We start from the raw sequence: 15,470 nt of genomic DNA, 5'->3' as shown, positions 1-15,470 counted from the left end.
TGTTTGAGGGTGCACTTTGATTAACAACGTCATACATTAATTTAGAAATACATTCATAGAAAAGATGATTTACTGGTAAAATATTGGTTTTGGAAAACAATGGAAGGGCACTTTTTCTATTATCAATAAAATGGATTAATCTTAAAGCTCGTTTTTGTAGGATTAATGCTTTTATTTATGAGTTTTACAAGCCTGTCCCCAAGAACTAAGACCATATGTTAAATAAGGTTGAATCAGAGAGCGATATAATGTCACAAGGGTATGTAGTGGAATAAAATGTCTAAGCGTGGCCAAAAGGCCCACAACCTTGCTTGTTTTGTTGCAAATAAAATCAATATGAGGCTTCCAAGAAAGATTGTCATCGATTATTAAACCCAAATGTTTGACATACTTTTTACGTTCAAGTGAAACAAGTTTGTTTTGAGACACTGTTTTGAGAGTGTTATGCACAACCTGTCAACCTCGATTACAATTTCCTATCTCTGTATTGGCCTAATTTAATGTTTTAAAGTAATTATTTTCTCGACTAAAATTAATGACTAAAACTGGACTAAAACCCTTTTAGTTTTTGTCGACTAAAACTAGACCAAAACTATCAAGCATGGAATTGACTAAAATGTGACTAAAACTAATAATAAGCATTTCGTCCAAAAGACTAAAACTAAATCAAAAATGGCTGCCAAAAACAACACTGTTGTAATATCTAAAAAAAAAAAAAAAACAGGCCATTCTGTGGCTGCAAAGTTATGTAATTTAAGGGGATTCCCAGGGAAGTCAGACAAGGAAGTCCAGTATGTGCGCGTGCATGTTTACCGTTTGGCATCGTCTTTTTCTTCTTCTTTTGGGTTTTCCGGCAGCTGGCATCCACGGTGTTGCATTACTGCCATCTACAGGTTTACCTTGACCGTGCACTGACAGTTCCATCATTCTGTCGCTAAACGAACAGCTGATCGCACCGAGGTGCTCGCTGACCGCCGATATTTATTAGTTTGGTCCTCTGGTTACGTTGCGAAAGAAAGGAAAATCATCTCGCTTTCCGTTACTGGAGTTGGTCTTTGATGTTTCATTCGCGTCCTCTATTTTCCTCTCCTGTTTCAAATTTGTTTCCCACAATGCCTTGCGCGAATGGGGAAAGCCCACTACGTGATGCACGACGTAGTATCTTGTATTGCGTCATGGTGAAGCAGGAAAAAATAGTGGAGAATTTCATGAGTTGTTCTATTTTTAAAAAACTAATAAAATTGGAAGTCTGTGATTTTTCAAATTCAGTAGCTTTCGGTCCACGAAACAAAAATAACTGGGGGAGGGAATGCTTATTATGACTTAAACCTGAAAAGTCTGAAAGGCAGTCTAGCTTTAAAAGGTAACCGTTTTATAGCTATTCAGTCATGTTAGTTGCTTATCCAAACCTTTGTAAGTAGATGGGTATTTCTGACCTGCCACTTACTGATTTAATCAGATTCTACTACAGTAAATCTCAGCATAACACAGTATAAACCAGAACATCAAGGACATAGCAGCTCATCTGGCCTGCCATCAAAACAACCATGACGACCAAAAGAGAACTGAAATGTGACGGTGTGACAGAGGACCGACCTCCACGACAGATTGTTTACAACAGAAAAATCAACCAAGGACTAAATTTTGTTCCCTGAGGGAAGATCTGCCCAAAACTTGGATCAGAACTGAATTCGCATGATAAACGAGAGAGGAGATAAAATTCTAATCAGAAGAAAATGTGTTAAGTCGACCTAATTATTAATTCGTTAGCAAAAATTGACAGTACAGCGACCAAGTGTTGTGCAGAAAGTCTCAATTCTTTCAAATAAAACAATCAGAACTGAAATCCATTGAGAAGCGAGGGAGGAGACATGATTTAACTGAAAATAAACAAATTGTTTACAACAAGAAAATCAACAAACAAGTGACCAAGTTTTGTTCCCCGAGGGAAGCTCGACCTAAAACATCGATCAAGAACCGAAATTGGGTGGGAACTGCGAGGAGAGATAGAATTCTAATGAGAAGTCCGAAAATTCATTAAGGCGACCTAATCAGCAGTGACCAAGTGTTGTACAGAAGGGCAAGTTCTTTCAGATAAAACAATCAGAACTGAAATCCATTGAGAACTGAAGGAGATATGATATAACCGGAAATAAACAAATTGTTTACAACGGGAAAATCAACAAACGATCAAGTTTTGTTCCTCGTGGAAAGATCTACCCGAAACATCTATCTCAACTGGAATCGGCTGGGAAATGAGAGAGGAGGTACGATTCTAGTGAGGGGCCTGGAAAATTAATTAATTTGGCCTAATTGTGAACTTGTTAATGTAAAAAAATAATTTTTTTGACAAAATATTTTGTGCAGAGTGATGAGTTCTTTCAAACGAACCAATCTGAATGGAAATCCATTGAGAACTGACGGAGGAGATACGATTTCACTGAATTGTGGACGATGGACGCCACGCCATTGGCAACAGCTCATCAGCCTTAAGGCCAGATGAGCTAATAATGCTCTTTTTTTTTTTTTGAAGATGGTTGTCATTCAAATGATGCTGATAAATATCCATAAAGGGGGGAGAAAAATCACATTTGCTTTTCTCATTCGGTGTCAAACAGTTGCTCACAAGAAGGAGAGTAATAACACCGATATGTTCTCGCTCAAATTCACTGTAAATTTAATCCTGCATTTTGTAGTTGGTATCATTGGAAGAACGATATAATCTTTTTAGAGCTACAGTAATAAATAATGGCATTCAAGTACATAAAACCTGTGGTACTCAGTATTTCCTGATATTCTGTGTCTTTATTTCAGATGGGTCTTTTGCATTTATTGACATTTTCAGGCTTGGATAAATTTAAATACAGCGGATTGCTGTTATAACACGGTAGTTGGGATCCAAAGAATCCGACCGTGTTATAGCGGTCTGGAAAATCTGGCATGACTCGAGTAGAAAACATCCTTTGAGAGAGATATATCTATGTTATTTACCAGCTGGGAGGTCTGTATGGTGAAATATCGTGACCGAGGTCTTGAAAGTACTGAGCGAGGCCCTCTGGGCCGAGGTCACGGTATTTCACCATACGGACCGACCTTAAGCTGGTAAATAATATATTTATTTTTTTCTTTACCAAATTCTAACAGAAAACGAGAGCGCCCGAAAGGGAAAACCGAGCTGAGCCGCCATTTTGAATCCTCATTCATGGCTGTAATGCAAATGGCTTCCTCCTCGGTATACAAGTGCACTTCCATGGCAGGAAAAAAAACTACATTTTGCCGCCTATGTAGTCCCCTATTTATACAAATAGGAGTCATTCAGGATTCAGCCATGTTTTTGCTCGACCAAAGTTCTACAGTATTATGACCTTTATATTGCATAAATAAAGCCATTTGGTGAAACTTTGAAGAAGAGATTGTACTGGTTGCAAGTTTTTACCTAACGTAATATTATGTATTAGGATAACATGGTCCAAAATGGGCCTCATTAACTCATCTCATCTCATTATCTCTAGCCGCTTTATCCTGTTCTACAGGGTCGCAGGCAAGCTGGAGCCTATCCCAGCTGACTACGGGCGAAAGGCGGGGTACACCCTGGACAAGTCGCCAGGTCATCACAGGGCTGACACATAGACACAGACAACCATTCACACTCACATTCACACCTACGGTCAATTTAGAGTCACCAGTTAACCTAACCTGCATGTCTTTGGACTGTGGGGGAAACCGGAGCACCCGGAGGAAACCCACGCGGACACGGGGAGAACATGCAAACTCCGCACAGAAAGGCCCTCGCCGGCCCTGGGGCTCGAACCCAGGACCTTCTTGCTGTGAGGCGACAGCGCTAAACACTACACCACCGTGCCGCCGGCCTCATTAACTAATGAGATTAAACTGTTAGCAAGCTACAGGTTTTTAGCTTTCTCCTGAAATGTTTTCTTTTATTTCTTCTTCCTCAGGGTAGTAAAACTCGCTTTCGCTGTGAACACTGTCGTTATCGCTATCCATGCTGTAAAATTAATGCTATTTTGAATCCTCATTCACGGCTGTAATGCAAATTGCTTCCTCCTCGGTATACAAGTGCACTTACATAGCAGGAAAAAAAAACATTTTGCCGCCTATGTCGTCCCCTATTTATACAAATAGGAGTCATTCAGGATTCAGCCATGTTTTTGCTCGGCATTAACAGTTAGAGGTTTTTAGCTTTCTTCTGAAATGTTTTCTTTTATTTCTTCTTCCTCAGGGTAGTAAAACTCGCTTTCGCTGTGAACACTGTCGTTATCGCTATCCATGCTGTAAAATTAATGCTATTCTCCTGAGAAATGCTGGCAAAAATTTATAAGATTTTTGATAATCTTATAAATAAATCTTATAAAAAAAAAAGATAAATGTTGACAAAAAATGCTACTATGTTTGTTGTTGTGAACGAGCGAGTCGCCAGAGGTCCGTAACCAGGGTCCGTATCGTAAGATACGGACCTGCTCGTCAGCCAATCAGAGCGCAGGATTTGATGGAAACCAGACCACGAAAACAATAAATAGATGTTTTTTTTAAACAAACCAGTCCTCTAATGATATCCGATGTAGAAATTGAAAGAACTACGATCGTTTTTACCATGCTGCTGATTTATTTTATTTTTTAAATTTTATTTATTTAATTTGTTGACTGTCAATGTAATAAATAAGATGTAATAAAATATTTTGTTGCCTGACACATCCACACGCTTCGATCTGAGCAGCACGAACCTGAAAGACTGATTCCCTGCACCCGTCCCAGATTACAGCAATGCACGCTTCTGTATGTTATTTAAATAAATTTTATTTACATGTATACGCGTATATAAAATAAATCTATTCTTTACAAAACTCGTTTTTTTCCATAGCGACGTTCTACGTTTGCACTTCAACCTATTAAAAATACAAGTCTTGTCCTGCTCTGAACAACTGTAAGTTAATTAACCACTGAGTTAATTACAAGTCGTTATAAAATTACAGTAGTGGTGAGAAGAATATGGACAATCGTGGAATAATTAACTGCATGTAATAACAGGTAAACGAGAAGAAGTGTTCAAAGACTAGAACAATGATTATCGCACAACAAGCACAGTTCAGGCAGAGTGCACAACGCAGCGCATTTTAGTCCTTGGTTTTACTGAAAGCCTGTGTGGGCCTGTAGTCGGATGAAATGAAGCACATTTCATAGATGTGTGACGTTCGCCCCAGAAGTACCGTTGCATTTAAACCATCTTTTCGCATCTTCAAGTAACTCTTCTTCCGAGTTTGAGACTGCAGAGTTCTTGAACGCAGCTACGTTTCATCTCATTATCTCTAGCCGCTTTATCCTGTTCTACAGGGTCGCAGGCAAGCTGGAGCCTATCCCAGCTGACTACGGGCAAAAGGCGGGGTACACCCTGGACAAGTCGCCAGGTCATCACAGGGCTGACACATAGACACAGACAACCATTCACACTCGCATTCACACCTACGGTCAATTTAGAGTCACCAGTTAACCTAACCTGCATGTCTTTGGACTGTGGGGGAAACCGGAGCACCCGGAGGAAACCCACGCGGACACGGGGAGAACATGCAAACCCCACACAGAAAGGCCCTCGCCGGCCCCGGGGTTTGAACCCGGACCTTCTTGCTGTGAGGCGACAGCGCTAACCACTACACCACCGTGCCGCCATACTCGCGCTCTCTCTCTCTCTCTCTCTCTCTCTCTATATATATATATACACACACACACACACACACACACACACAGTGGGGCAAAAAAGTATTTAGTCAGTCACCAATTGTGCAAGTTCTCCCACTTAAAAAGATGAGAGAGGCCTGTAATTTTCATCATAGGTACACTTCAACTATGAGAGACAGAATGAGGGAAAAAAATCCAGAAAACCACATTGTCTGATTTTTAAAGAATTTATTTGCAAATTATGGTGGAAAATAAGTATTTGGTCAATAACAAAAGTTCATCTCAATACTTTGTTATATACCCTTTGTTGGCAATGACAGAGGTTAAATGTTCTCTGTAAGTCTTCACAAGGGTTTCACACACTGTTGCTGGTATTTTGGCCCATTCCTCCATGCAGATCTCCTCTAGAGCAGTGATGTTTTGGGGCTGTCGCTGGGCAACACGGACTTTCAACTCCCTCCAAAGATTTTCTATGGGGTTGAGATCTGGAGACTGGCTAGGCCACTCCAGGACCTTGAAATGCTTCTTATGAAGCCACTCCTTCGTTGCCCGGGCGGTGTGTTTGGGATCATTGTCATGCTGAAAGACCAGCCACGTTTCATCTTCAATGCCCTTGCTGATGGAAGGAGGTTTTCACTCAAAATCTCACAATACATGGCCCCATTCATTCTTTCCTTTACATGGATCAGTCGTCCTGGTCCCTTTGCAGAAAAACAGCCCCAAAGCATGATGTTTCCACCCCCATGCTTCACAGTAGGTATAGTGTTCTTTGGATGCAACTCAGCATTCTTTCTCCTCCAAACACAACAAGTTGAGTTTTTAATAAAAAGTTCTATTTTGGTTTCATCATCTGACCATATGACATTCTCCCAGTCCTCTTCTGGATCATCCAAATGCTCTCTAGCAAACTTCAGACGGGCCTGGACATGTACTGGCTTAAGCAGGGGGACACGTCTGGCACTGCAGGATTTGAGTCCCTGGCGGCGTAGTGTGTTACTGATGGTAGCCTTTGTTACTTTGGTCCCAGCTCTCTGCAGGTCATTCACGAGGTCCCCCCGTGTGGTTCTGGGATTTTTGCTCACCGTTCTTGTGATCATTTTGACCCCACGGGGTGAGATTTTGCGTGGAGCCCCAGATCGAGGGAGATTATCAGTGGTCTTGTATGTCTTCCATTTTCTAATAATTGCTCCCACAGTTGATTTCTTCACACCAAGCTGCTTACCTATTGCAGATTCAGTCTTCCCAGCCTGGTGCAGGTCTACAATTTTGTTTCTGGTGTCCTTTGACAGCTCTTTGGTCTTGGCCATAGTGGAGTTTGGAGTGTGACTGTTTGAGGTTGTGGACAGGTGTCTTTTATACTGATAATGAGTTTAAACAGGTGCCATTAATACAGGTAACAAGTGGAGGACAGAGGAGCCTCTTAAAGAAGTTGTTACAGGTCTGTGAGAGCCAGAAATCTTGCTTGTTTGTAGGTGACCAAACACTTATTTTACCGAGGAATTTACCAATTAATTCGTTAAAAATCCTACAATGTGATTTCCTGGATTCTTTCCCCCATTCTGTGTCTCATAGTTGAAGTGTACCTATGATGAAAATTACAGGCCTCTCTCATCTTTTTAAGTGGGAGAACTTGCACAATTGGTGGCTGACTAAATACTTTTTTGCCCCACTGTGTGTGTGTGTGTGTGTGTGTGTGTGTGTATATATATATATATTAGTGCTGTCAAGCGATTAAAATATTTAATCGCGATTAATGTCGCGACTGTCATAGTTAACTCGCGATTAATCGCAATTTAATCGCACATTTTTGTCACATGAAAAACCATTGTAATTCTCTTATCAGCATAAAAACGTGAATGGGCTTGCTTTGTATTGCAAAGCATAACACGTCTTGACACAGCCACTGCAAAGTGAAACCTAAGCCGAGCACCGGGGCTAGCAAAAGAACCATGAGTGAAATGATCTACTGTTTGAGTTAGTCTACAACTCAGAGAGACAGGTTACACAGTGACAGTAGGCTTGACATGCTTGCTTATAATATAAAGTACACTATTATATTAAGTTTAAGTTGTTCGTTGATAAATATTGCATTGAATCTGATCTTTACTGTTTCAGCTCACTTAACACATTTTGTCCTTTTACACTTTCTGCCTGTTGATGCGTCGCGCTGTCCAATCAGAGGCGGCCAAATTTGCATATTACAGGAAGGATTTCTGGGATAGCATTGAGTTTACAGTTCAGAGGGATCTGGCTTCTTTAGACGCTGTCTTATTAAAACTGAATAAATATTTAAAAAGAGCCAAATGAGCCAGTCTTTTGAACGGCTCTTTTCAAAGAACGGATCACAAAGATGCGGATCCCATCAAAGAGCCATAAATCCCATCTCTACTAGCGCGCCCTGCCCGCACTGGTTCTTTGGGAGGAGGACAGAGGACTCTGGCTGTGCGGGGCATTACAGTCTAGCTGCTATCGTTTGTCTCTGTTCCAAGTTCCTGGCAGTTTCAAAAGCTTATGAAAAACCTACATCATGTCACAGATCGTTAATCTCGCGATAAAAAAAATTATCGCCATTAAAATTGAGTCAATTTAACGCGTTAATAACGCGACATTTTTGACAGCACTTTTATATATATATATATATATATATATATATATATATATATATATACACACACACACACACACACACACGCAGCTACATATAAAGATAAATTTAAATTTTGGGAGCCATGAGCTGACCGTGTTACACTGTTTTTTGTATAATAGTGATTCGTATTATAACGGTGCTCCACTGTAAATGCAACTGCTCAAAAAAACCAAAATACCTTGCATAGTGATGAGCATTTTTATAAATTTAAAACTAAAATTACATCCTGAATAGACTGGATAGAATAAAGCTCAATGATTTCTCGACAGCATTATTTAATACGATCAGTTGATGGCAGAATGGAAGAAGGCGGTTCTTCTGGAGAACGCACGCACTCATGGCTTTACCTAGAACCCATGTTTCAGTTTTCTGAAAGGATTAAAGATTTGTTTCGTTTTAAATGTTTGCTTTGTTTGCTGAAAACGAACCACATCACGGTCTACAAAAACTCGCCGTCCGACCTGCGGAAGCATATTGAGGGATGTAAACATTTTATTCCAAGAGAAAGCTTGCAATGAAGTGGTCTGTGCTTTTAGAGCTAGCGATAACGTTGCGATAGCTATGCGGTCTGATTAGTCAAATGACCTTTCTATGGATTTACCCACCAAGTTGCCGCAGTCTTGTCCACGGCTAACGTTTACACACAGCTAGTTAACTTGGACACTTAGTTAGCATGTAAAAATGGAGTTACGCTAACATCTCGTCTCGCCGCCTTCCGCTTATCCGGGGCCGGGTCGCGGAGGCAGCAGTCTGAGCATGGAAGCCCAAACTTCCCTTTCCCCAGACACCTCGGCCAGCTCCTCGGGAAGAACACCGAGGCGTTCCCAGGCCAGCCGAGAGACATAGTCCCTCCAGTGTGTCCTGGGTCTTCCCCGGGGCCTCCTCCCTGGGGGACATGCCTGGAACACCTCCCCGGGGAGACGTCCAGGAGGCATCCGAAAGAGATGCCCGAGCCACCTCAGCTGATTCCTTTCAATGTGGAGGAGCAGCGGCTCTACTCCGAGCTCCTCCCGAGTGACTGTGCTTCTCACCCTGTCTCTAAGGGAGTGCCCAGCCACCCTGCGAAGGAAACTCATTTCGGCCGCTTGTATCCGCGATCTTGTTCTTTCGGTCATTACCCAAAGCTCATGACCATAGGTGAGAGTCGGAACGTAGATCGACTGGTAAATCGAGAGCTTCACCTTTTGGCTCAGCTCCTTCTTCACCACAACGGACCGGTAAAGCGACCGCATCACTGCGGAGGCTGCACCGATCCGCCTGTCGACCTCATGATCTGTCCTTCCCTCACTCGTGAACAAGATCCCAAGATACTTAAACTCCTCCACTTGAGGCAGGACTTCTCCACCAACGCTAACATGAATAACGTTAACTTATCTGAAGTCCTTTCAGAAATATGTTTCAGCATAATCTTGCCAAATAAACAGAATGTAGAAATCTTTCTTTTCCAGTAGCGTTAGATACCCAACATGATTTTGAGTTTGAAAAGAGTTTGCTAGCATGTCAGGTGGAGCTTCATTGACTAGCTAGCTTAACGTTAAACCACCATGACGGCACAGCATGCGTTCATTTTGTGAATTCGTATTTCTGTCTTTGGTAATGGTGTTAGGTTTTGGAAGCGTTGTGGCAATAATACAACAATGCGTTGACAGAAAATGTACTTTTAACACTTAAGTATTTTTAAAAGCAAGTACTTCAGTGCTTTGGCTTAAGTAAAAATGTGACTGGACAACTTTCACTTGTATCGGAGTAACATTTGACCAGTGGGATCTGTACTTTGACTGAAGTAATGAAGTTCGGTACTTTATCCACCTCTGGGAATTAGTAAGGTTCTTTAGGACAGAGGTACTTTTCTCACTCATTCTGGGTTTGTCTTTAGTATTTAATAATGACGCTGAGCTGTCACTATGAGCACTAGCTAATTTGACTAAAGTGTAGAATGATCTGTGAGATTTGAAGCATTGCCCTTGTAAGCAATGTCATTTTAATGTGTTTTTTTTTCCTCCCCCCTCTTCTTTTTTTTTTTTTTTAAAGAGAGGAGATGTACTACAAAGCCGTCCATGGAACAGCAGTTATCTTCCTGCAGAACAACGCCGGCTTTGCTAAATGGGAACCAACTAGTGAGAGAATTCAGGAGCTGCTGGCTGCGTATAAGATCTCGGGACGCTCGCTGTCCTCTCCTGGACCTTCTTCATCTTCATCCTCCAGTAGTGGAGATAGAGACTCCAAACCGAGCTATGAGCGCTCTGCGAGCCTGGAAGCCCCTGGAGGCCGTGACAGTAGCAGCCCGGCACCTGAAACATCAAACATTTAAGTGTGTGTGTGTGTGTGTGTGGGAAGAATGACTGACTGCATGTTTAGTCAGTTCACGAGAGAGAATGAGGATGGAGCTAAAGACAAAAGCTTCATTTACTTTTCTCCGTCTGTAATATTTAAAGAAATATTATGGGTTTTATTATTAATGTTGTCGTTGTTGAGCTTTTTTTTTTTTTTTAAACTGATGTGATTATTTGTTCACTAATTGCGTTTTGTTGCCATTTGAGATGTGGTAATTCTACTTGGGTTTTATTTTGGCCTTTTTAACTTTGTGCTTTGCGTCTTGGCAGAGTCGTCTATCTGTCAGATTGAGAAGTGAGAAATGGATGAGTGTCTCTGTTGTGCTTTTTCTTGTTCAAGTCCTTTTTTTTTTCCCCCTTTAAACTTGTATGCCAACAGAAGGGAGATGAATCCATGAGTGGGCAGCTATGTTCATTAGCCCCTAACATGCTATACATTAGAGTAGTAGTAGTCGTAGCAGTAGGCCTTGTCGTATACACATTTATCTGTGCTCGAGCCAGTTTCTTTTGTGTTGGAGAGACTCCTTGATGTACCCATACAAGCCCTAGTGGTCCCTCTTCTGGAACAAAGCACTGACGATGACAAAAACTCCCCTGAGAGTTTGTTCGAAGCGGTCCGTTTTAGGTGGGGTTCAGAACGCAAAGGAGCGAAACAGCAGCAAAGGATAGTTTCGTATCGTTTTCTCAGATAGAATCTGCCGGATGGATGGATGAATAGATAGATAGATAGATAGATAGATAGATAGATAGATAGATAGATAGATAGATAGATAGATATCAGGTTGTTCTAGTTCTACTTTTAGTTTACTTGTACTTAAAATGTGCACAGAGGATAAGGAGGAATCCAGTTGACTTTGTTTACTCGTCTGTAGAAAAATACTGTTTTGTTACTCTTCGAGGTGTACAGTGCGTACTTTCAGCAAGGTTTGGCAGCATCGACTGTGACAGCCATGATAAAATAATACCATTTCCCCCACTAAAGTTTCCAATTTGTGAGTGGATAATATATAATTTCCATCCATATTTTTTTTATGTCTCGGTGAAGATTGCAGGAGAAAGCAATAGGTGAACCTAAAAGCTTATCTGTGATATTGCATTTCAGCAATACTAACTTGTCCATCCATTATGTAGTCCTATCTTAATTTCAGCCTTCGAAAGGATCTTATTAAATGCCTTGGGTTTCTTTTTCTTTCTGTGAAGTTACAAATGTGTTTGTAATCGTGTTTCTACTCCAGAACGAGATTTGAACCTGATCACTGGGCAGCATAATGAATGTAAATTAACAACAACAAAAAAAAGGGACAAAGAGTTGATCCTACGTTTTCCCTCTAGTTCTCGGAGTAGACCAATGAGAAGTTTCCTCCACTCCAAATGTTCTGTTGGAATCTGCTTTGTTGCAGTTAGTCATGTGATTTGAATTTCTAAGCATCCTTATAGAGGTTTTTTTATTTTCTGTCCTCTCTATGTATGAAGTAATGACTCGTCATCGCTCTATGCTTGAGGGTTGGCTCATGTACTCTTGCCATTATAGCAGTACAGTATTTTGGCAGTTTGCTCATCATTGCTAACATCCGACACCCAAAAGGTAGTATCTCACCTTTTATGAAGTCTTTTATCTGGCTTTCTCATTCCTGGGGTATTTCCCATCACCAGCAAAACTGTAGATATTGTACAGAAAAGCATTATGAAGTATGATTTTTTTTCCCCCCTGCTACAGTTGTAGAGTGAGTGAGCTCTTTTGAAAAAGAAAAAAAAAAGTATTCTCCATGCCTTTCTCCCCCCATGCTTTTATTTCTTTTAAACAAATCTGTTTATGAATTGTACAATTTATTAAATAGACGTCATTTTAAACTAAACCAAAGTGATAACTGAAGAGGAGAAATCTATCTTGTATGTAATAGTAGAACTGTGTATGAACAGTACTGCATAGTGTAACCAGCAAAAATGATTTGTTATTTTTATATTTCACTGTTGTACGTGTTCGGTTTTAGGTTCTTTTGCTTGATCCCATGTGTCACAATCACAAAAGAGATAATTAAATGTATAGTGCTTATAGGCTTCGTCATATGTGTTTTTTGCTGATGCTTTTGCAGATCTTTATGGAACCTTTCAGTGATTTTACTCTGAGTCTTTTGTTACCTTCGTTATTTTTTATTTAAAACGGTGGTGGTTCTTTACAAAGTTGATGCACAACACTGGAATTTGAAGAAAATAATGTTTGAGGTTTAGTCATCAGTTTCCTGTTCCATGATCTCAGTCTTTTGAGTCAGTATGAATGTAGATATCTTAGTTTTGTTCTTGATGAGTGAGTGCTGTTGAAACGACGTGAAAGGTAAGCATAAAACCCAAATATTTATAGAATTTTAATGTATTTATTCTAAGGGAGGAAGCTTGAAGAGCCTGGAGTGCACTGTTTTTAGGTGAGGTCAGCTTTAAGGGGTTTAAATTAAATAAATAGAGCATTAATTGTTTAGGAATGACAACCGTTTCTTAAAGATAGTACCTCCATTTTCACAGGCTTACCAAAGTAATTGGACAAATGAATATGATTATAAATATAAACAGCATTTTTAATACTTGGATGCAGTCAATGACCACCTGAAATGTTGAGTTTACTCTCTTGAGATGCTTTGCCAGGCCTTTACTGTGGCCGCCTTCAGTCGCCGCTTGTTTGTGGGTCTTTCTGCCTTCAGTTTTCTCTTCAGTAAGTGAAATGAAAAGCAGGTCAATTGTAACGGGCTTGACCGTTTTAAGGGCTTTTGGGGCCTTGAGCGCTTGGGTTGCATTTGCAGTACGTTTTGGGTCATTATCCATCCCTACTTTGAAGCACCGTAATATCAGTTTTGCAGCATTTGACTGAATCTGAACAGAAAGTATAGCCCTGCACGGTCAGAAACAGGGGTACAGTAGGAGTCCATTTCTGTCCCCCAAGGTACAGTCTACGCTAACGTACGCCCTACGGCTCATCACTGGACTTCAAGGTAACTGTGTGTACCTTTTCAGGGTCAGAAAGGTACACATGTTCCCAAACAGTATTTAAAGGGTATAAATAAGTACCTTCGAGGGTACTGCCCCAGTGACGGGTCATTGTACCCCAAAGGTACAATAATGTACTTTTTGTTTTCTGTGTGCGTGTGTGCGTACTTCATAATTCCTCCTGCTACTTCAATCAGCAGTGATTCAGTTCCATTGGCAGCCATACCGTACATGCCCATGTCCACAATGTTTGATAGAAGACGTGGTTTGCTTTGGATTATGAGTGCCTTCCTTTCCTTTCCATCATTGTGGTAGAAGTTCATCTTGGCTTCATCTGTCCAAAGAATCTTGTTCCAGAACTGGGCAGGCTTTCCAGCAAAGTCTAGTTTAGTCTTTCTGTTCTGGAGTGTTACTCGTGTTTTGTATCTTTTAGGGAAAACCTTCTGTATTTGCATTCATGAAGGTGTGTCTTTTGATTTTAGACTTTGACCGTGAAAGGCTTACCTCCTTGAGTGTTTTTTTGACTTGACTAGATCTTGTGAAGGGCTTTTCCTTCACCAAGGAAAGAATTCTATGATCATCCATTTTAGTTGGATTCTTTTCTTTTGGTGTTACTGAGCTCATCAGTGCATTGAAGAATGTACCAAATTGTTGATTTGGTCATTCCTAAAGTTTCTGCCATCACTCTGATAGGTCTGTTTTTGTTTTCAGTGGATGCTATTTGCACCCAGGGTGACCATAGCCAACCAAGCTATTTGTAGCCAGATTGGCTATTTACACCCGAGTCGTGTATCGCACCACCCAGCTGTCTGTGGCCAACAATGCTATTTACTAACCCTAACTGGTTATAAATAGCCGAATAGATGCCATGTGACTATTCTCACTCGGGTACAAATGGACGTTCCTTTTGTTTATCCAGACTAATGATGGCCTCTTTGGCCTATATTATATTACAGCAGGTGATCTTAGCCAGAGTGACGCACACCAGGACCATGACCTACCCCCAGCAGTGGGCAGCCCGGGGAGCAGTTGGGGGTTAGGTGCCTTGCCCAAGGCACCTTCAGCCATTCCTGCCAGTCCAGGGACTTGAACCGGTGACCTTTTGGAACCAAAAGCAGTTTCTCTAACCTTTAGGTTAAACCTACATATTGAGAATTCCCATGAACAGCTGACAAAAGCAAATTCACCAACTGGAATCAATTCTGCCTTAATTTGTCATGAAATGGTGAGGAAAGGGACCATAAGAAGAAGAAACCTTTGTCACGTGCACACTTCAAGCACAGTGAAATTCATCCTCTGCATTTAACCCATCTGAAGCAGTGAACACACACGCGCGTGCACACACCTAGAGCAGTGGGCAGCCACACCAGAGTGCCCGGGGAGCAGTCAGGGGTTAAGTACCTTGCTAAAGGGCACTTCAGTCCAAGGCCGCCCCACATTAACCTAACTGCATGTCTTTGGACTGTGGGGGAAACCAGAGCAAACCCATGCAGACACGGGGAGAACATGCAAACTCCACACACAAAGGCCCTCGCCGGCTGCTGGGCTTGATCCCAGAACCTTCTTGCTCTGAGGCGACCGTGCTAACCACTACACCACCGTGCCGCCCAATAACTGACCATAAAATTGCTTATTGCATATATATATATATATTAAAAAATACTGTATTAATGCAATAGATTTGTTCACTTCCTTGAATTAAAGCTGAAATTCTACACTTCGATCCCATTTTGATTTGCTTCATTTGGAATTTGTTGTGGTGGTCCGAGGCAAGGTTATGAGAATTGTGTTACTGTCCAAATACTTCTGGACCTGACTGTAGT

At 41.2% G+C, this 15,470-nt stretch overlaps 1 protein-coding gene across 1 annotated transcript in view; it reads left to right on the top strand.

Annotated features, from left to right (window-relative positions):
- Positions 1–12,724, top strand: part of pcif1 (phosphorylated CTD interacting factor 1) — a 69,056-nt gene extending 56,332 nt beyond the window's left edge. Inside the window, exon 16 of the mRNA XM_060919349.1 lies at positions 10,370–12,724. Within this exon, the coding sequence (XP_060775332.1) occupies positions 10,370–10,649 (280 nt within the window). The 3' untranslated portion in view covers positions 10,650–12,724. The remainder of the gene's footprint in view (positions 1–10,369) is intronic.
- The last annotated feature ends 2,746 nt before the right edge of the window (positions 12,725–15,470 follow it).

The sequence above is a fragment of the Neoarius graeffei genome, chromosome 4 (assembly GCF_027579695.1).
Source record: "Neoarius graeffei isolate fNeoGra1 chromosome 4, fNeoGra1.pri, whole genome shotgun sequence".
In the NCBI taxonomy this organism is placed as follows: Eukaryota; Metazoa; Chordata; class Actinopteri; order Siluriformes; family Ariidae; genus Neoarius; species Neoarius graeffei.
This window is presented reverse-complemented; position numbering and strand designations above follow the sequence as displayed.